This window comes from Trichomonas vaginalis, chromosome II, assembly GCF_026262505.1.
Source record: "Trichomonas vaginalis G3 chromosome II, whole genome shotgun sequence".
In the NCBI taxonomy this organism is placed as follows: Eukaryota; Parabasalia; order Trichomonadida; family Trichomonadidae; genus Trichomonas; species Trichomonas vaginalis.
The window spans coordinates 21,130,555-21,151,513 of NC_067204.1; the positions used below are offsets into that span (position 1 = coordinate 21,130,555).

Sequence of the window (20,959 nt, forward strand, 5' to 3'; positions counted from 1 at the left end):
TATGGTCAGTATATTGAATGAAATCATGAGGATTAGATGAAAATGATGAAGGATATAATGAATTAAAGTCAACACCAACGAAATGAGTCATGATGTTGGAAGTGTCCTCATTTGATACAGTTTTAGTTTCTGGATTATATGAAAGTTTATTAATGTGCGTGATTCCTTTAAGATTAACACGATGTTGAACATTTGATAAACCACCAGTAATTCCATTACGGAGAATGTGATAAGCTTCAACTGAATCTAAAGTCATTGGTAAATTATTTTTTAATGCATAATTTCTTAAATTGATTCTTAAACGTTGAACATCTTCATCTTTATTTGATTTTACGACATTGCAATAACAACACATTAACTGACAATTTTCTTTAGTATGTGGTTTTTCATTATCGATTCTATCCAATGTTGGTTTATTTGCATATGTAAACGCTTTACCACACATTTGCATTTAGATGAAAGGATTAAATCGTGATAGTATTGAAAATCATCCATTGAAACATTATTTTTAGTATCCCTTTCTGCTTTTTCATCTTGTTTCTTATATGATTCAATTTTATATTTCCAATACTTTTTCGTTAATTCAAAACTTGATTCTATCTCTTCCTCAGGATATTTTTCATTAGGATTAAAGTCTTTATATGCTAAAGCGTAACGAATCATTGAAGCATTCGATGATAAAAAGATTATGAAGCGTGTCAATTTTATAAACAAATGTTTCTTCAATAATTTTATCAATTGGGTCAATCATAATTTCAACATCTTTATTGCAATAATGAATAAAATATTCTAATCTATTCTTAAAATTTTTAGCATCATTGAGATATATTTGATAATCACTATCTGATATAGTTTCTTGGGTTAATGCTGAATAAAATGAATCTTGAGTGAATGGTTCCTCTTTATATAATTCTTCTTCGTAATTTTCCCATGTGATGAATTGATAAGGGAAAAAGGATTTAACACGTGATTTATTGTTTCCGAAATCTTGAGTGAATTGGTCTAATGTCCCACCCGCTATATAATTTCTGATGTCAATAAATCTCAATTCATATGGAACGTTTGTTTTCTTTACAATGACTTGCTTAAATTGAGAAGAAGAACCCAGCATTGATTTTATTTTCCATTTTGCAGTGTTTAAATCACGAAGAATTAAATTTAAATCAAACTTTCCCGAATTAAAACCTATGATATTCACTTTATTGAATTCCTCATCTAGAAGTTCTTTAAATGCTTCCTTCTGTTTTTCATTTAATGTTTGCGACTTCATTAATTCTTCATATTGTTCAATATTTGATTTAGCAACTAATGAACAGGTTGAAAATAAAAACTCAATCCAGTCAGAAATAAAAGAATCACTCGAAGTTAAGCAAAAATTCCTCGTATATGTTTTATCATTTAATTTAACCGTTGATGATACCATGAATGGTTTTAAGTAAGCGTTCAAAGTTGCACACTCAGAAAGTTGTAATTCTTCTTTAGTCTCTAATGTTTCGAAGTCAAAAGTAATATAATATCTTGTCGGTTGATAATATTCCTGCAAATTATGAGCTAATAACCACTGATATATCTTCTGTTTCGTAATATGTGGTGCATATGGTTGCTGGATCTTTTGCAACTGAACGTCTTGAATTAATCTCCCATTATTTTCTTTACATTTCTCACAATGCTTTAAAAATCTTCTTTGTTTTTTCCTTTCTGGATCATCACGGATAGAATAAACTTCTTCTTTACAATATGGACAAACTCTATAGCCGGTGAGTGCTTCAACGTCTGTTATTCTGTCAGCGTGAAGTTTTCCATTTGGACTCTGTGTTAATAAAATATTTATTGTTTCAAATTCTGGATCTATCATTATTGATTCCACTAATGGAAAGTCTACCTTATTTATGTCCACGTCTTCTGGTTGAGGATCACAATAATAGAAATCAATATTAACATTTAACATTCTCGCTAATCTCTCACTTTCTGATGAAATGTCAAACCCTTCATATGCATCTATTGCTTCATTTAAATAACTTCTACGAGTTTTAGGATTAACACCATCAGGAATGTTATAGAAGCGTTTAAATAACCTTCTACCTTCTGCTCTAATTTGATTATCATTCATTTTAGCTGTTCCGTTTTGTTCATGTTAAAATAAAAAATTAAAAAATAAATAAAAATAAAGTTTTTTTTTAAAGCCCATAAAATGAATTAAGAACACATAAATTTTTATCATCTGCGACGTGACGAATACATTTTAATTTACTCAAGAATGCGTACCCTGATACATTAAATCTAATTCCTGTCTTATTTAATTTCACAACTTTGAAAAGGAATGTATGAATAGCTATAAAATGATGAGAAGATGTTTTATGGGTTGCTTCCATTTTTTCTGAAATAAATGAATAAATATAATGTTTATAAGTTTTCATATCTTTTATGTTCTTAATAACGAATGGTATAGACCTTTCCACTTCGTCTTCCTTCGGTGCTGTTCTTTCATATGAAACATTATTGGTATCTTCAATAATGAAACCACAATCACACAAAATTTTATATGTTCCAATGGTTTCTTTTGATATTTTATCTAATAAATCAAAAACTTTATCAACACCTGTGCATTTATTTAAATAATAATTTGTGTAAATATCATGATCTTCTTTCTTAATCGTATTAGTTGCATATGTCACGTTTTTAAGAGCTTTTTTGAATTTCTCGGAATCTAAAGGTGGTGAAAGTAAGATACAAGGGTATTCTTCATTATCAATAAATTGTAACTTATGTTTACGTATAAATTTAGTACCTTCTTCTGAAAGTGTTTCGTCTATTTCACCATCTAATAAATTTTGTGTTGATTCTGAGACATAATTTTTATATCTTTCTTCATGAGATTTCTGAACTTCTGATTCTGAAGCTGGGATATTCATTAAACCCTCTACTTCATTTTCATTATATTTTTCAACTTCTCTTAATTCCTTAATTTTTTCATCTATTTCATCTCTTATTTTTTCCAGTCTTTCAATTTCATCATATTCATCATCTTTAATTCGTTCTTCATAATATTCAGGGAAAACATCAGGTTCTTTAGGTTTTTCTTCTTTAGATGTGGGATATAAGAAATTTATAACATCATCTTTATTCATTTTTCCATCATAACCAAATTCATTTAAAAACTCCGCGAATTTTTTACAATTTCTTAAATAATATTTATCAACTTCATAACCCGCCTCCTCTAATATATCCTTTATTTCCTCGTTTGTGAATCCTAAATTTTTAACATTGTTAGTTTTGACGCTCATTTCATACAAAATAAAAATAAATTATTCAGAACTGTAAGATATGAATTTTTAAAGTTTATTTTTCATTCATGATAATCATTAGTTTCTTAAAGTTCAATGTTGAACTCAATCTTTATTTTAAACATTGGTTTAATTAATTGTGGAATATCTGACATCATCTATATATAACTTCTTTTATTTCATTATGTATGGGCTGAGTGTAAATGTCTTACAATTTTGAAATTTTTTAAATCTTGATTTATTCAAAAACGTAAGAATAAAAACCGTAAGAATCATACATTTTTTATTTCATATGTTAAAAAAAATGATACAAAATCGTTCAATATTGTATGAATTCTTACGTTTACAAAAAAAGTCACACAACCCATCCACATATACTACTGAATATTTACCACCAAAATACGCGACACAACCATTTTTACCATTCATAGAATCACTATTATTAATTATTTAGCTAATTAAAATTAATTGATTCTTGCCTTATGCGTTGGAATAACTCAATTAATGGTATACAAAAATGATGTTCATGAGCAAAGTTATATATCATTTTCTAAGGTAATATTATATTAAAATCTATTTAACTAAGATAATATTATATAACATATTTCCATTTATATTGCCAATTAGTTTAAACATAAAGAAATAAGAATTATTGGTTAGGAAAACGCAACTATTGATATCATGAAAAATAATTGAATTTGTGCTATAAATACACATTTTAAAGGGTGCATATACCAAATTTTACCTATAATTCTATAAAGAACATATAGATCATATGCTATATTAATGCATGAGAAGATCAAATCATAAAGAACAACAAATTGATAAAATGCGATATTTATTTCAGAATAATAAAGCTATTTCTTGCTATGTGAAGAATTGTATTTGAATATATAGCTTATTTACAATATGTCCGCATGATTTTATAGGTTAAAAATATGTTTTGAAGATATTCATAATATATTATTTGTAAAAATATGTTATATATCCTTAATAACTATATGAAATATTTATATAAATATTGCTTATTTAAACCATATAAATAATTTAGTTAAAAAGCACACCAATCCTGAGATTCGCATTGTCGTCTAAAACCGCCAGACGACAATAATACAACCCCAAAAAAATTATTCCCGGTTTTTCTTACACTCTTACTTTAATTTTTGAAAGGTTTATACTTTGATAAAATCGTGCATATTCAATTTTCATGTTACTTCAATTTAAATCATAACTCGAAGAGTCAATTGACATTTTAATATTAATTAAGAGTCAATTGAGCTTTCACTCTTAATCCTCCCGTATTTTATCGTATTTTCCACTGAAAAATAGGATTACGAAGATATTATTACTTTGTTTCAAGAAAAAGTATTATTTTATTTTTTAAACGTTAGAGCGATAACTCTGAAAATTTTTCAATAACTGAGAGTGCATTCTCACATAAGACAATTTTAAAGAAGAACACAGGAAATTGTAATAGATAAATAATATTTCAATCTCAGATAAGCATTATCACAATAGGACATTTTTCTAATCAGAAATCATTTGAAAGTTTTTAACAAGATGGATGAGTTTTTGATATATATTTTTCAAAGTTGACATTATCTAACCATATTTTTGTTATCCAGAAAGGCTGATATGTTGTAAAAATTTAGATTTCGATTGCAATCATTAATGCCAGACATTTAAGAATCAATTGCAATTGCGATTCAACCAGCTGGATTATTAATACCGAAATTAAATCAATTAACATATACATTACGACTTCTAAATCCCAAAATTTGATATTTATCCCATTCAATGACTTTATCCAGGCTTATGAATGAGAAAGAAATTACACAAGGTGAGATTAATGAATTTTGATGAATATATATCATAATTATGTTAATTTCAAATAAGTCGTATTGATAATTTAAATGAATGAGACAATAACAAGTTGCAACATAAATTAAATATGATTTTTAGGGAAAAATCTTGGATATCAGACCTGATTACGTTCATATTTCACAAATCAAGTCAAATTTCTTAATATATCAATTATTCCCTAAATATAGTGATAGATCCATTGTAGAAAATTATTATTCATGACATTTTGATAGATTGTTACGTTTTTTGGATATTGTGAAAACAATTCTAGGTGATGAACCAGATTTGTGCTATCATGCTGATAGTTATCGAAACACAATGTGTTCTCTGGTTTTACAAAGCAATTTTCATTATTTGCCGAATTATTAATCCATTTCAAAATCCATGTTAATGATATGACTCTGAATATTATAGGTAATGTGCTAATTTTTTACATATAGTTGCGCTACCTCGAATGATATTTCAAATAAAATCTGCTATCATGAAAATTTTTGGAGATTGGGGATGATTCCACAAACAAAATTTCTTTTTAGCTCTAAGACTTTAAAAAATACCTAAGATTTCTCGTTTCAAAAAAATTACTTTTATTTAGTTCTTAAATGATCATACAATTCCTAAAATATTTAGACCTCGAATGTAGCACCGTTGTTCTCGCCTGTGAGTGTGATGCAGCAAGCAAGGCGTGTGCCAGCTGGCTGGTCTTCAAGGAATTCCTTCTCTTCCTCATCGGCATCAGCAACTTTGCCACCTGTGTGCTTGCAGAAGCACTTTCCGCAAGCTCTGTTGCCACTGCATGTGCCTTCTGTTGACATAAGGCCAGCTTCTGTAAGGACTGTGAAGAGTGTTTGTTCATCTTCATAGTTGAGTGTCTTCTTTGCGCCACCCTTTGTGACTGTGACGGAGCCAAAGCGGAGAGGAGAGCACTGAGAGAGCATTCTTAAAATGTGAGATGAACTTTTTTGAAATGCAATTCAATTATAAATTGAATAATCAACAGTTCACTTAATACTCTCAATTTCGATATGTCAATAAAATGAATTTATATCAATATATGATACCTACTATTATTTTAATCTAATTAAAATGTGTGGCAAACAATCATCGTTTGTTCTGAAAACACGCTGGAAATGATCATAATTTATCAGTGGATAAGCATAAGAAGCGATTTTGTTGTAAACAGAAATTCATCAAAAGTGACACCTCAGAAAAGCTAAAATATTGAATTTTTGGAACTTTTGATAGAGCACGTTTTTAAATATTAATTAAAGTAAATGTATATTTTGTAAAGATTCTTTTTAATAAAAAATAAAATTTTGAAGAAGAACACAAAATCTTCTGAAAAATAATATCACATAAACTCATATTATTTTCTAATATATAACTATTTTATATAAAAATCAAATTCAATGATCTTAAAAGCGAAGGATAAACCTCAAAATTTACGAATATAATGAGTGGGAATATAATGCTTATCTATCATAAAACCATATGAAATATCAATTTTTGCTTTACGCCTAATTTTTGACGACAATTAGCAAAAAATGTTAAATGTTAACACTCAGTCCATTTGAATATGAAAAATAAAATTGACTTTGATTAAATGTTTTTATTTATCATGCAATTCTTCTTGCGACCAAAGATTTGAATAAAATTTCAAAAAATAAGATAGCTTAAAAAATAATATACGGTAGTGTTTACTAATAGATGAATAGTATATAAATTCTATTAAAATGGATTTGATCCAAAAAATATAAAACCAAAAATAATTGTTATAATTTAAGGGTGCACACGAGAGGATCATGTAAACTTCAGAATTTAGAACCTTATTTTTAGGCATTATCTTGGCTACCTATTTAGGCTCGAAAAGCAAAAAATATCAAAAAATACAACTTGACTCCATTATGACCCTTTCATTGAGGTAGTTTTTATCTGCTAGTATTTTCCCTTTGAATCTCTTTACAATTCGAAATCAAATTCAAAACTCAGTAGAAGAAAGGAAGAATCGACTTACTACGGTTGTAATACGAATAAATACATATATTTAATTATTTTTATTTACATAATAATTGTTTGAATCTCATATTCCATCAAATTTTTAAATAAAAACATTAAAATGTTGAAAATGTTCATATATTTTAATAGGGTTTTGGCACTTTATTGAGGAATTACTACATACATAGTCGAACTGAACTTGATATTTTGAAATTTCAATTATTTATCAAAATTAAAATTTAACTTGAAATTTATAATTATTTAGTCATATTTTGCATAATTCTAAGTAGATTTTGTAAAAAATCAAGAAAGAAAAATTTTAACGTGCTTTATTTTTTCTTTTTTATAATAATACATATTATTATATAATTAACATATTCATAATGTTTCACCCTTTCAAAAATATAATCCTCCTCCTCTCAAATAAACGTACATACGGATGGCCTCTTTTTTCAAAAAATTAAAATTTGAAATTTTGGGCTCAAATATTAGAGATTTTTTCAACCTTCAACGATATATGTTGTCTATATCAGACCTCCTTTCTTTTTGATACTTAACATTGTTCCTAAATCTTAGCCGTTAAGGCTGTTCTGAAAATATTTTTTTTTCGAAAAAATTCGAAAAAAATTCTTAAAATTCAAAAATCCCTTAATTCCTGAGGATTTTGGAAAAAAGTTTTTACATGAAAATGTGTATATTATATGAAGTATATTGATAAGGTAAAAATCAAATTTTATTGCATATTCATCGAGAAAATAAACTAACGAATCCCTCAAAATTGAGAGGGTAATCCTCCTCCTCTCAAATAAACGTACATACGGGTGCACCCTTAAAAACGAAATTTCAATCATGTGACCTTTGGTATATTATTTCAATACCAACAAATTGATTGTAAACTTGATAAATCATTCTTAGAGAGTACATATTGAAACCTCTTTCATGTGGTCATATGAGGCAATCGATAATTATATCTCATTTTATTTTCAAAGGAATATATGGTAAATGAATGCATTCAAAAAGTAAAAATATTTGGTGATATGGTGAGAGATGAAAACAATGATTTCTCCCAAAAATATAATTTAGAATTTGCTCTATTCGAAAATTGTCAATTGAGAGTGTCTTTAATTCATATTTTATAGTACATACTATTAGGCTAGACTGTTATTGGTGTAATATTTATTTAGTAAACAATAAAATTTAATTTTATTACATAAATATTTTATATATCACGACAAATCTCCTTAACATTAGCTGTTGGTGCATAAATAACTACCCACTTGAGGCACCAAATTCCATCAAGGCAATCGAACTGCCATTCGCCTGTTTCATTAACGAAATTGATTGAGCCCTTTGGATTTTGAGCTTCAATGGCCTGATGTAGTTCTGATCCGAGAAGAGATGCTTTAACAATTTCTGTTCTTACAGCAGAATAGCCTTCATTGACCTCGAGAGTGAAAGCAATGTTAAGTGTATCTGTTGATGAGAGTGGGAATGGTGGAATATCGTTAGTATACAAACCAATCATCGCTGGTGCATCGGGAACAGCTTTTTTAACTCTAACATCGAAGAAAACATGACCACCCATATCATTGATTTGAAGTGTTCCTGTCCAGAATACGTTTTTATCTAATGATAATCTTTGAAGCTGGTTCTGTGTTGTCATGTAAAAACGAGTTTTTTAAAAAAGTGAGCTTTTGTAAAATTTATGTAAAGTGCCAAATAATCATAAAAATTTGACAATGTAAAGTTCACAGAACATTTTTCGAAAATCTTGACTAAAAAAATATCTAATAATTCATATCTCCTTAATGCATTATTTGTATGAGGATACACGCATTCGTCTAATCGAAAAACATACCAATATCCAAAATTATTCAATCAATTCTATTTGATTATGATAATATTATAAGTATATCATAGGCATATATCCTAGGGGAAAATGATAAACCAATAAGAAATCTAGGAATATCAAGATCATAAACAAAATATATTAAAAATATTTCAGAATAATTCTATAATTCTGTTTTGATTTAAGAGTACAGAATGTATAGAGCGAAGTAATTATAAAAGAAATGCATTGTAATTTAAGTATTAGTAATTTTCTTTCAATAAAAGTTTTTACGATTGCTAACTCTAAAATTAAATATGCAATGTTATTTTGAATTTAAAGCAAGTGCAGTATAACACAAAATGTTTAGTGTGGAGGTGTTGTTGGACTCCAAGCTGATGTGCAAAGTGGGCATGTTGGATTTGTCTTGACCCATTTATCAATACAGTGCTTATGGAAGCCATGTCCGCATACACCAAACTCTGGAGGGCATGGTACACTATCATCGGCATCGTTAGCTTGACATTGAACGCATTTATCGACTAAAGAAAGTTTGCAAATAGCGCAAGTATCCTGCTCCATTTCCCATGACCAAAGGGCTACTCCATTCCATTTGGTAATTACGAACTGAGGAGCTTGTGTCATATATTTTACTGGTAAATTGCTAACTTTACGTGTCATATTTTTGCGAAATATTCCATCTTAGATTTTTCTTTTGTCATGTGCAAGGACTAATAAGTACAAATGTAATACAATATGTTTGCATAAATATGCATTATTCAGAAAACAACTAAATATATTTTGGATACTGTGGATTGGGAAGCATAAATCAACCATAACTGGATAAACCTAGTTATATTTATCAATAATTTTAAAAGCTTTAGCTCTACTATAACTTGGAAATATATTAATAATGAGAAAACAAGCAGGGTATTGAAAACTACAATAATGCAAATATGATATCAGTTTGCAAACACTATAAAAATGCATTGTATTAGTAAAATACAGCAATAAACATGAAGTTATGAGATAATTTATTAAAATTATTAGCAGAGCTTCAAACGTTTAATATTTCAGTATTTCATTGGCGTGTAAATTACTTCATAAGAAACACAAGTTTGTATTTAATGCTCATGCTGGGATTTGCTCAAGTTTATCAGAAAAGTGACATTTTTGATGAATTTAGCAAAAGATCCAGTTATTAGACGTCGACTAATGCAAATGACAATAGAAATATTCGATAAGGCTGTTATTTCAGTAGCTAAAGCTGCAGCATCAGAGCTTACAATTGCTGAAAAGAAAGCTATTGACAGATTAGTTGTTAAATACATCGAAACAGCAAAATACGTCGTTGTTGCCTTTAGAAACGCAATAAGTATTCTAAAAGAAACAGGAGATTATTAATTTTCTTTCATCAACTAGAAAAGAATTACAATATCAAAATTCCGTTTAATATATGTATACTAATAAAATATTATCTATTGATATATCTCTAATGTTCACTATTTTTACCTCTACTTAATAAAAAGGAAATAAATTCTTTATTATTTTGTTAATCTTTCCATCAATCTATTGATGATTCAATTAAATCTATGTCATGTGAGATACTGCGCATGTTTTTACTCATATGAATTATGAAAACAATTAGTAAAATGAAGTTATTTTTAATAATAATGGTTTATTTAAATAATAACGAATTTGTGCATTATATAGTCTTATAATATAGATAAATAGAACATTACATATCTACGAGGATATTATTATTTTGAAATTACTCTTTCTTTTCTTCAGCTGGTTTATCTTCCTTCTTTTCTTCTTCTTTTGGCTTTTCTTCAGCTGGTTTATCTTCCTTCTTTTCTTCCTCTTTTGGCTTATCTTCTTTCTTTTCTTCCTCTTTCGGTTTCTCTTCCTTCTTTTCGCCTTCATCAACTTCTTCTTCCTCATCATCTTCTTCTCCACCTTCCTCTTCTTCACCATCTTCTTCCTCCTCTTCCTCTTCTTCTTCCTGCTTGGCAAGTTCTTTCTGAAGTTCTGGATCATTTTCTTGTTCCTTGAGATCTTCTTCAAGGCGCTTGAGAACATCAGTTAAGTCTGAACGTAAGTCCTCAAGTTGCTTCTTCTTTTCTGGATCTGATTCTTTCTCAATTTCGGCTGTAATGAGTTCAACGCCTGGTTTCAATGCTTCTATACCAGCCTTTGGTTTTTCGCAATTTTCGTAGGCACCACCGAGAAATAGACAAATTTCTGCTTTGTTACGCCATGTCGCACGTTGATCATGCTCGCAAATATCAAGTGCTTTTGAAAATTCACGAACTGCTTGCTTGAATCTGTTGAATAAATTTGATATACGACCAAGGAAGACGTAGGTATTGATGTAATTCTTAAATTCATACTCTTCTGGTTTAGCATTCATGTATGTCTCGCGAGCTGTAACGCAATATTCTGCTGCTGTTTCCAAATCATCGTCACGCTGGGCCTTATCTTCGGCAGTATTAGCAGGTTTATTGAGAAGGCTTTCTGCGTAATGCAATAGGTTTGTTGCAAGCTTTGGTGTAATAGGATCACCTTCCTTATACGTGCGTTGGAAGTATTTTTCGTACCACTCGCATGCTTGCTGATCTTTAGAAAGCTTCCAAAGTTTCTCCGCTTGGTTAAGCATTGATTCTGCTATTTTATCGACTTTTGGTGGCTCCATTTTATCAGCCTTTGGGGGCTCCATTTTGGAATGAGAAAAATTTTCCTTAACGTACGAACACCAAAAATAGAATTATAAAATTTGCATACAACAAGATCATCCATTCATAATTATTAATTGAAATATCGACAAATCAGTTATTGAAAATCAAAATTAATTTGCATTTATTATTTATTATGTTATTTTTGATAATTTTGTAATAAACAGAAATTCATCAAAAGTGACAGCTCTCAATTTTTTGACATTTGTAAATTCTAAATTGAATGAGAAAAATGAAATAATACTAAGCATAATACAATATTCTAGATTTAATTATAATTAGGAAAAAGTTAGTTTTGAGAGTACTTTTCATAGGCATATAGAATGAAATCTTCTGAAAAATAATATCACATAAACTCATATTATTTTCTAATATATAACTATTTTATATAAAAATCAAATTCAATGATCTTAAAAGCGAAGGATAAACCTCAAAATTTACGAATATAATGAGTGGGAATATAATGCTTATCTATCATAAAACCATATGAAATATCAACTTTTGCTTTACGCCTAATTTTTGACGACAATTAGCAAAAAATGTTAAATGTTAACACTCAGTCCATTTGAATATGAAAAATAAAATTGACTTTGATTAAATGTTTTTATTTATCATGCAATTCTTCTTGCGACCAAAGATTTGAATAAAAGTTCAAAAAATAAGATAGCTTAAAAAATAATATACGGTAGTGTTTACTAATAGATGAATAGTATATAAATTCTATTAAAATGGATTTGATCCAAAAAAATATATAAAATTTGATCATAAATAAAATCGTTTTAAATTACTTCTTCATTTAAATTATAACAATTATTTTTAGTTTTATATTTTTTTGGATCAAATCCATTTTAATAGAATTTATATACTATTCATCTATTAGTAAACACTACCGTATATTATTTTTTAAGCTATCTTATTTTTTGAAATTTTATTCAAATCTTTGGTCGCAAGAAGAATTGCATGATAAATAAAAACATTTAATCAAAGTCAATTTTATTTTTCATATTCAAATGGACTGAGTGTTAACATTTAACATTTTTTGCTAATTGTCGTCAAAAATTAGGCGTAAAGCAAAAGTTGATATTTCATATGGTTTTATGATAGATAAGCATTATATTCCCACTCATTATATTCGTAAATTTTGAGGTTTATCCTTCGCTTTTAAGATCATTGAATTTGATTTTTATATAAAATAGTTATATATTAGAAAATAATATGAGTTTATGTGATATTATTTTTCAGAAGATTTTGTGTTCTTCTTCAAAATTTTATTTTTTTATTAAAAAGGATCTTTACAAAATATACATTTACTTTAATTAATATTTAAAAACGTGCTCTATCAAAAGTTCCAAAAATTCAATATTTTAGCTTTTCTGAGGTGTCACTTTTGATGAATTTCTGTTTACAACAATTTAACTCTTTCATATTTGAATAAAGTACTGTGCCAATTTAAGTAAGGTCAGGTAAGTGGGGCTTCCAGGCGCGTTGCGCCCTCTAGCCCATAAAAAATTTTGCCCAAGACCCAAGAGGAGGACCGAACCCCAGCCGACCAGCCGGTGACAAAACCAAAACCGTTGTTATTTACATCATATTAATAGTGTCACTTTTTAAAATATCACCTTTTATATCGCTTTTCACAAATTATATATGTTTTCATGTTTTGTCACTTTTCTATCACTTTTCGGGTAAAAACATTTTTATTATTATATATAAATGAATTTTACAAAACCGCCGTTACCGTTCTTTGGAAATAAGAGTAGATGTAAAGATATTATATTGAGAGAACTTAAGAAACTACCGAATGGTCTAACATTTGTAGATTTGTTCGGTGGAAGTTTCTATATATCCCATTTATGTCATACCGTATGTTGTGCATGAAAAATAGCGCGACTTCACTTTTGACAAAAGTGACACCATTTCTGATGGTTTTGTCATTTATTTGTCAGATTTATAAATGGATAATAATGCTGTAAATCAGATATTAATTAAAAATATTTCAGATTTATGTTCGAATTGAAAAGCAAAATGATATTTTTTAATTGAAAAACGTTAATATCTGATATTTTGAAGTTTGTAATATTTGTTAGTATCTTAAATTATTGAATGCATACGTTTTTTATGTTCTCAATTTTAAAAAAATTGTGAAGAATTTAGTTTTTTGGAGATGGATGTTTAATATTTGTGAGTGAGAATGCAAGCAGGAGTTTGGTACTTTAAGGCTAGGTTGAGATAGATTTCCCATTATATTATCTGTGAATATATTGTTTGAAAATTCAAGATATAAAAATATATTATCAAAAAATTTTATATTTTTAAATACAATAGGGTGGAAGTATAGGACGATGAGATAGCAATGATATATTTTATAATGGGAGGTAATCTGAAGATAAGTAGCAAATTTTATGCGATTTTGATTGGGAGTTGGAGGGTGTGAGTACTATAGCATGTAATAGTATCTCACACCCTCCAATTCTTCCTATGGGGCCGAAAAATTTTTGGTGAAATGCGACGACATTTCACCAAAAATTTTCGGCGCCATATAGAGAACTATAGTCTGCGAGGTACTGATTCTATCTATGTACCTCGCAGACCATAGTTCTCAGCCAAAATGTCAAAAATTTCGGAAATTCGAAATAATTTTTTTTGAGAAAAAATTAACCGTTTAACATTGCCAAAAATCTAAAAAACTCACAATTTTTTTAAATTGATAACCCTCAAACCGTTTCCAATCAATAATTTGAGAGTCTATATGATAATGTAAAAGTTAAAACATTCAAGTATTTAAGTATTTCTTTAAAATATTAAGTTTTTTATTTTTCCAATAAAATTCTAATATCAAATATTTTTATTTAACGATTAATTTTATTTATATTTTTATAGTTTTTTTTAAGAAAAAATATTGTTAGGGTTTTATGGATTTTCAATTAATATACAAGATAATTCATGAATGTATATATTTCCAAGTTTTTAAGGATGCAACACTTTACATTTGTAAACTGTCAAAAATGAAGTCACGCTATTTTTCATGCATTACACCGTATTTCCTGACTCAAAGATTATATACAATGACTTCGACAACTATATGAACCGTCTCAAACATATTCCAGACACAAACAATATATTGAAAGAGTTAAAAGAAAAGATACCTATAGGTAAGATGGAACGTATACCATTAGATAAGAAAAATATTGTGAGAGAGGTTTTGAAAAAAGCAGAATATATAGACTGGGATAGTATATCTGCTAGACTATTATATAGTGGTGCTATAAGAGTTCATGACATTGAAACACTTATGTCAAAAGTTTTATATCTTAACTATACAAATGTTTTCAAAGAGGACATAGAAAAATATATTGAGGGTATAGAGTTTGTGAGATGTCATTGGACAGATTTGTATGAAAAATATAAAGACAAGGAAAATGTTTTCTTTATAGTGGACCCGCCGTTCTATAACACATGGGATTTTCAATACCAAGTAGACTGGACTTTGAGAGACTCTTTAGAAACTTTAGACGTTTTACATAACCATCCATGCTTTTACTTTACATCCGATAAAAGTGGTTTGGAAACCGTTATGAGATGGTTAGAGGACATACATGACTATGAGTTTATATATGACAAGATAGAATATGAGAGAGGTCCTATAAACTGCAGAAAGTGTCACAATAAAGAAATTTTATTAGTAAGTAAATGTGGTTTGAAATAGGACTACTTGTTTTAGTTTTTTTCCATTGTGTCATTTATTTATTTGACGTGGCAGAAAAGTACAGAGAATATGAAGATGAACCAATGCCTGCAAATGTTCAGCATATGTACTCGTAAGAGATATTTTGTTATATACGAAAACGATAAAAACAGTTTGACAGAAAAGTGACAACTTTACGTGTCAAAAATATAAAAAGTGATATTTTATTCATCATTATCTTCTTCATAATTTATTTCATATTCTTCGTCTTACCAACAAAAGATGGGAATGTGAACAATTGCGGGCAATTTTTAGCCATTTTGGCTTGGAACTAGAGCCTGCGAGGTACATGGATAGTATCAGTACCTCACAGGCTCTAGTTCTCTATATGGCGCCGAGAAATTTTGGTGAAATGTGGTCGCATTTCACCAAAATTTTTTCGGCGCCATAGGATGAATTGGAGGGTGAGAGATATTATTTCATACAATACTACTCTCACCCTCCAATTCCCAGCCAAAATGGCTAAAAATTGCCCGCAATGTGAACAATTGCGGGCAATTTTTAGCCATTTTGGCTTGGAACTAGAGCCTGCGAGGTACATGGATAGTATCAGTACCTCACAGGCTCTAGTTCTCTATATGGCGCCGAGAAATTTTGGTGAAATGCGACCACGTTTCACCAAAATTTTTTCGGCGCCATAGGATGAATTGGAGGGTGAGAGATATTATTTCATACAATACTACTCTCACCCTCCAATTCCCAGCCAAAATGGCTAAAAATTGCCCGCAATGTGAACAATTGCGGGCAATTTTTAGCCATTTTGGCTTGGAACTAGAGCCTGCGAGGTACATGGATAGTATCAGTACCTCACAGGCTCTAGTTCTCTATATGGCGCCGAGAAATTTTGGTGAAATGTGGTCGCATTTCACCAAAATTTTTTCGGCGCCATAGGATGAATTGGAGGGTGAGAGATATTAAAAAAAAAAAAAAAAAAAAAAAAAAAAAAAAAAAAAAAAAAAAAAAAAAAAAAAAAAAAAAGGTAGTGGGGCTTCCAGGCACTTCGTGCCTTCTAGCCCTGAAGATGTTTAGTATAAATGAAGTCTTAGAGGACAAACATGACTATGAGTTTTGATATGACAAGATAGAATATGAGAGAGGTCCTATAAACCGGGAAAGGTTATATAAACATCTGTCATATTACTCAGAATATTATAAGAATTCATAAAAATATATTTTAGGTGAAGAAGGTGAGATTTCACCTGTTTTTTCACCTCATTTTTCACCTCTTGAATTTTCATGAATTTCATCGTAAAGACTTTGTCAAGATTTCATCGTAAAGACTTTGTCAAGACTTCTTCGTAAAGACTTTGTCAAAACTTCATCGTAAAGACTTTGTCAAAACTTCATCGTAAAGACTTTGTCAAAACTTCATCGTAAAGACTTTGTCAAAACTTCATCGTAAAGACTTTGTCAAAACTTCATCGTAAAGACTTTGTCAAGATTTCTTCGTAAAGACTTTGTCAAGATTTCTTCGTAAAGACTTTGTCAAAACTTCATCGTAATGAGCGTAAATCAGACAAAAAATATATTTTAGGGTAGAGGGGTATATCTACCCCGTTTTCTACCCTCTTTTCTACCCCATATGTACTTATTGAAAAAGTATGTGTTCCATCTGTCATTTTACTCAGAATTTTACACCAAAAATATATTTTAGGTGAAGAGGTGAGATTTCACCTGTTTTTTCACCTAATTTTTCACCCTCTTGAATTTTCAATGAAATTTACACCAAATATACTACTAGGGTCATTTACGAAGAAATCTCAACAAAGTCTTTACGAAGAAATCTTGACAAAACATAGACAAGAAAGTTCATGAGAAATTAGATGAAGAAGTCTTAACAAAGTCTTTACGAAGAAATTCATGAAAATTCATGAGGTGAAAAAAGAGGTGAAAAAAGAGGTGAAATCTCACCTCTTCACCTAAAATATATTTTTGGGTCATTTACACTCATTTACGAAGAAGTCTTAACAAAGTCTTTACGAAGAAGTGTCATATAAACATCTGTCACTTTTCAGGAAAAAACATTTTTATTATTATATATAAATGAATTTTACAAAACCACCGTTACCCTTCTTTGGAAATAAGAGTAGATGTAAAGATATTCTATTGAGAGAACTTAAGAAACTACCGAATGGTCTAACATTTGTAGACTTGTTCGGTGGAAGTTTCTATATATCTCATTTGTGCCATACAATATTTCCTGACTCAAAGATTATATGCAATGACTTCGACAACTATATGAACCGTCTCAAACATATACCAGACACAAACAAAATATTGAAAGAGTTAAAAGAAAAGATACCTATAGGTAAGATGGAACGTATACCATTAGATAAGAAAAATATTGTCAGAGAGGTTTTGAAAAAGGCAGAGTATATTGACTGGGATAGTATATCTGCTAGACTATTATATAGTGGTGCTATAAGAGTTCATGACATTGAACACTTATGTCAAAAGTTTTATATCTTAACTATACAAATGTTTTCAAAGAGAACATAGAAAAATATATTGAGGGTATAGAGTTTGTGAGATGTCATTGGACAGAGTTGTATGAAAAATATAAAGACAAGGAAAATGTTTTCTTTATAGTGGACCCGCCGTTCTATAACACATGGGATTTTCAATACCAAGTAGACTGGACTTTGAGAGACTCTTTAGAAACTTTAGACGTTTTACATAACCATCCATGCTTTTACTTTACATCCGATAAAAGTGGTTTGGAAACCGTTATGAGATGGTTAGAGGACATACATGACTATGAGTTTAGATATGACAAGATAGAATATGAGAAGAGGTCCTATAAACTGGAGAAAGTGTCATAACAAAGAAATTTTACTAGTAAGTAATGTGGTTTGAAATAGGACTACTTGTTTTAGGTTTTTTCCATTGTGTCATTTACTTATTTGACGTGGCAGAAAGATATAGAGAATATGAAGATGAACCAATGCCTGCAAATGTTCAGTATATGTACTCGTAAGAGATATTTTTATCTAATATTAAATGGACGCACAGAACTTAGCGAATGCACAGCAACCTGGACAACCAAACCCAGAGAATATTCAAATGAAGTTAGAATACAAACTGCAATGGCAAACTATGGTCAAGTGCCAACAGATGTACAAATGCAAACTGCCATGTCAAATGACGCTGCGTTAGGCTTACCACCATGGTATGCAAATATGAGATGGAAAGAGTTTTATACAAACCTGAAGTGGGATATAAACAACTCTATGCAGATGACGCGAACACAGGAGTTGACCCAGAGTATGTTTTCTACCAGAGGAGAAATAGAATGTATGAGCTCCAGTTAAAAAATGCTATGGAACTCAACAGGAAACGTAAGAGACTAGGCGGACATTAGATTTTTACATATAGTAAAATGGGTTTCTTCAGTAGTATTGGAAACTTCTTTCGAAATGTTGGAAGAGGTATATGGAATGGAATAAAAACCGTAGGAAGAGGAATTTGGAACGGAGTCAAAAATATTGGTAAAAGAGTAGGTCAGTTCGTTGGTATTATACCTAAAGACCCTGAACCAGAAGAACAAGCTCCTGTTATACAACAGCCTGAACCTGCACCACAGTCTAGTTGGCAACCAAATCCAACACCTCAACCGTATTAAAAAATTATATTTTTACCGTTCGATAGTAGTTGTATATGAAACTAAGTTCTAAGTAAAACGCGTGGTATAATGGAACTATTCTCTTTCTTCCATCTGTTGTAAACCATACTTGAAAGTCTGAAATACTTCCACTCGGTGGTTCATATAGCTTTGTAGGTTTTTCGTAAAAGTCATTTGCCAAGCATAAAAAAGAGTTTTGTGCACCAGAAAATGAAGCATGAACGATAATAGCATCTGAGTCGAAAACATTTTCATATGTTCCATTAGGGTTTTCGACTTCATAAAAGTTCGGGTGTACTGGATATTCTGCAGGCTGATTTAACATCCTCAAAAATCTATACCATGCCAAGTTGTTATATTTTGTAGAAATATAAACGTCTTCTCCAAGGTCTTCTATTCTATTGATTTTAACAGTTGCATTTTTCCTGTCATATAAAATATCGAGATGGTACTCTCCTTCGTCAATGTTGTACTGTTTTGCATATTCGAGATAGATATCGTTTATTTTTTCTTGAAAGCTTGAAGAGTTGTTTCTAAGTTTACAAGCAAACTAACTTGTAAAAGTTTTCCCTGTTCAAATTTCTCATACGTATGTTTTTCTTTGTTATAGTATCGAATTTCAAAAGCGACCGTAAATGGGAAACCATGTATGGCTTCTGAAATGAACTTCATTCTACGAAAGCCAACAGCTTTTGTGACGGATGGGTCTCTTAACCATCTCAATGGGTAGTCAAAACGATAGCCTTCATGCTTTACGGTCTCTGTCTCAAACTTTTGACCGACATTCGTAAAAAGTTCATCTAATGGTTTAGTTGTAGCAACTCTTGAATTTTCTTTTTCTATTGAAAGCATATTTTATCTAGAATAAAAATGTCGAAAGAAACAGCGTCTATGAGAGAAATACAACACAACCGACAACTCATTTTGCAAGCTCTAAATAAGAACACAACAAACTTTTCAAACTATTCTAAGATATCTGAGTCATTGAAAGAAGGAAACTTGACGATAAACCCAATGACAGACGAGTTTCTGTTTCAAGACAGTAAGAACCATACTGTTTGTATAAATCCAACAAAAAGAACTTTAAACGAGAAACCTATAGATGAACTTCTTTTGAAGGCAGATATTGACAACAAAGCTGACAAAGAGTATGTTGACGATGAGTTAGCACGTGTGGCTAGTGCGTTAGTGAAGAAGGCAGATAAGGAATATGTGAATGAAAAAGATGAAAAAATTATAGAAAGGGTTGAATGGTACCATGAACGGACAACAAAGATTTTAAAAGGTAAAGCCGATACAGGGTGGGTTTCAGGATGTTTAGACCTTAAAGCCGACAAAGAAACTGTAGATATGTTGACACAAACGGTTTCAAGTCATACCAGAGGTTTAATGGAAGATGGACAACAGTTGAAAGAGCTTGAGAAAGGTGTTACAGAGTTAAGGAATACAAAAGCAGACTCGACATGGATAAAAGGATATGTAGATGCAACAAAAGAACGTATTTTCGCATGGACAGAAGGAACATACCCACAAAAATATCATAGACATAGCATCTCTGACGTAAATGAACTTGAAGAAAAGTTATATAAAAAAGCAGACAAAACAGAGCTTCAAACATTAAAGACAGAAATACTTCAAACAATATATCCTATAGGTTCTATTTACACGTCAATGAACTCTACCAGACCAGAAGTAGTACTTGGTTTTGGAACTTGGACTCAAATAGTCGAAAGGTTTTTGTATTGTGCAAACTCTTCAAAGGTAACAGGTGGAAGTAAAACGATTTCAGGTGAAAACTTACCTGCACACAGTCACTACATAAATTTAACTACAGCTGAAGCAGGTTGGCATAAGCATAGATATTGGGATTGGACAGGAATGACAAAAGGT

General features: G+C 30.0%; 7 protein-coding genes and 1 pseudogene across 8 annotated transcripts, besides 10 other annotated features; 3 read left to right on the forward strand and 5 right to left on the reverse strand.

Annotated features, from left to right (window-relative positions):
* Positions 1-3,371: part of a mobile genetic element that runs on past the window's edge.
* Positions 3,372-5,571: 2,200 nt separating this feature from the next.
* On the reverse strand, positions 5,572-6,101 carry TVAGG3_0582880 (ferredoxin 2; the record flags this gene model as incomplete). Its single annotated transcript, XM_001299481.2, has 1 exon — positions 5,771-6,082. One exon carries the CDS (start codon positions 6,080-6,082, stop codon positions 5,771-5,773), a length of 312 nt encoding a protein of 103 aa, XP_001299482.1.
* A 214-nt stretch (positions 6,102-6,315) lies between these two features.
* Positions 6,316-6,353: a mobile genetic element.
* Positions 6,354-6,927: 574 nt separating this feature from the next.
* Positions 6,928-7,968: a mobile genetic element.
* Positions 7,969-8,295: 327 nt separating this feature from the next.
* TVAGG3_0582910 (uncharacterized protein) lies at positions 8,296-8,810 on the reverse strand (the record flags this gene model as incomplete). The annotated part of the gene is made up of 1 exon (XM_001299480.1): positions 8,359-8,802. One exon carries the CDS (start codon positions 8,800-8,802, stop codon positions 8,359-8,361), a length of 444 nt encoding a protein of 147 aa, XP_001299481.1.
* Positions 8,811-9,204: 394 nt separating this feature from the next.
* TVAGG3_0582920 (NEDD8 transferase protein) lies at positions 9,205-9,655 on the reverse strand (the record flags this gene model as incomplete). Its single annotated transcript, XM_001299479.2, has 1 exon — positions 9,334-9,648. The coding sequence occupies one exon, from the start codon at positions 9,646-9,648 to the stop codon at positions 9,334-9,336; it is 315 nt and encodes a 104-aa protein (XP_001299480.1).
* A 488-nt stretch (positions 9,656-10,143) lies between these two features.
* Positions 10,144-10,371, forward strand: TVAGG3_0582930 (uncharacterized protein; the record flags this gene model as incomplete). Its single annotated transcript, XM_001299478.1, has 1 exon — positions 10,144-10,371. The coding sequence occupies one exon, from the start codon at positions 10,144-10,146 to the stop codon at positions 10,369-10,371; it is 228 nt and encodes a 75-aa protein (XP_001299479.1).
* A 272-nt stretch (positions 10,372-10,643) lies between these two features.
* TVAGG3_0582940 (tetratricopeptide repeat domain domain-containing protein) lies at positions 10,644-11,703 on the reverse strand (the record flags this gene model as incomplete). The annotated part of the gene is made up of 1 exon (XM_001299477.2): positions 10,739-11,686. The coding sequence occupies one exon, from the start codon at positions 11,684-11,686 to the stop codon at positions 10,739-10,741; it is 948 nt and encodes a 315-aa protein (XP_001299478.1).
* A 156-nt stretch (positions 11,704-11,859) lies between these two features.
* Positions 11,860-11,896: a mobile genetic element.
* A 1,178-nt stretch (positions 11,897-13,074) lies between these two features.
* Positions 13,075-13,112: a mobile genetic element.
* A 1,615-nt stretch (positions 13,113-14,727) lies between these two features.
* Positions 14,728-15,408, forward strand: TVAGG3_0582970 (phage tail repeat-like family; the record flags this gene model as incomplete). The annotated part of the gene is made up of 1 exon (XM_051239221.1): positions 14,728-15,408. The coding sequence occupies one exon, from the start codon at positions 14,728-14,730 to the stop codon at positions 15,406-15,408; it is 681 nt and encodes a 226-aa protein (XP_051097045.1).
* A 125-nt stretch (positions 15,409-15,533) lies between these two features.
* Positions 15,534-15,595: a mobile genetic element.
* A 120-nt stretch (positions 15,596-15,715) lies between these two features.
* Positions 15,716-15,824: a mobile genetic element.
* Positions 15,825-16,215: 391 nt separating this feature from the next.
* Positions 16,216-16,324: a mobile genetic element.
* A 2,077-nt stretch (positions 16,325-18,401) lies between these two features.
* Positions 18,402-19,069: a mobile genetic element.
* TVAGG3_0583020 (serine threonine-protein phosphatase family) lies at positions 18,827-19,069 on the forward strand (the record flags this gene model as incomplete). Its single annotated transcript, XM_051239222.1, has 1 exon — positions 18,827-19,069. The coding sequence occupies one exon, from the start codon at positions 18,827-18,829 to the stop codon at positions 19,067-19,069; it is 243 nt and encodes an 80-aa protein (XP_051097046.1).
* A 298-nt stretch (positions 19,070-19,367) lies between these two features.
* Positions 19,368-19,921, reverse strand: TVAGG3_0583030 (annotated as a pseudogene). The gene has a single exon. A coding segment is annotated over exon 1 (554 nt).
* Positions 19,922-20,191: 270 nt separating this feature from the next.
* Positions 20,192-20,959: part of a mobile genetic element that runs on past the window's edge.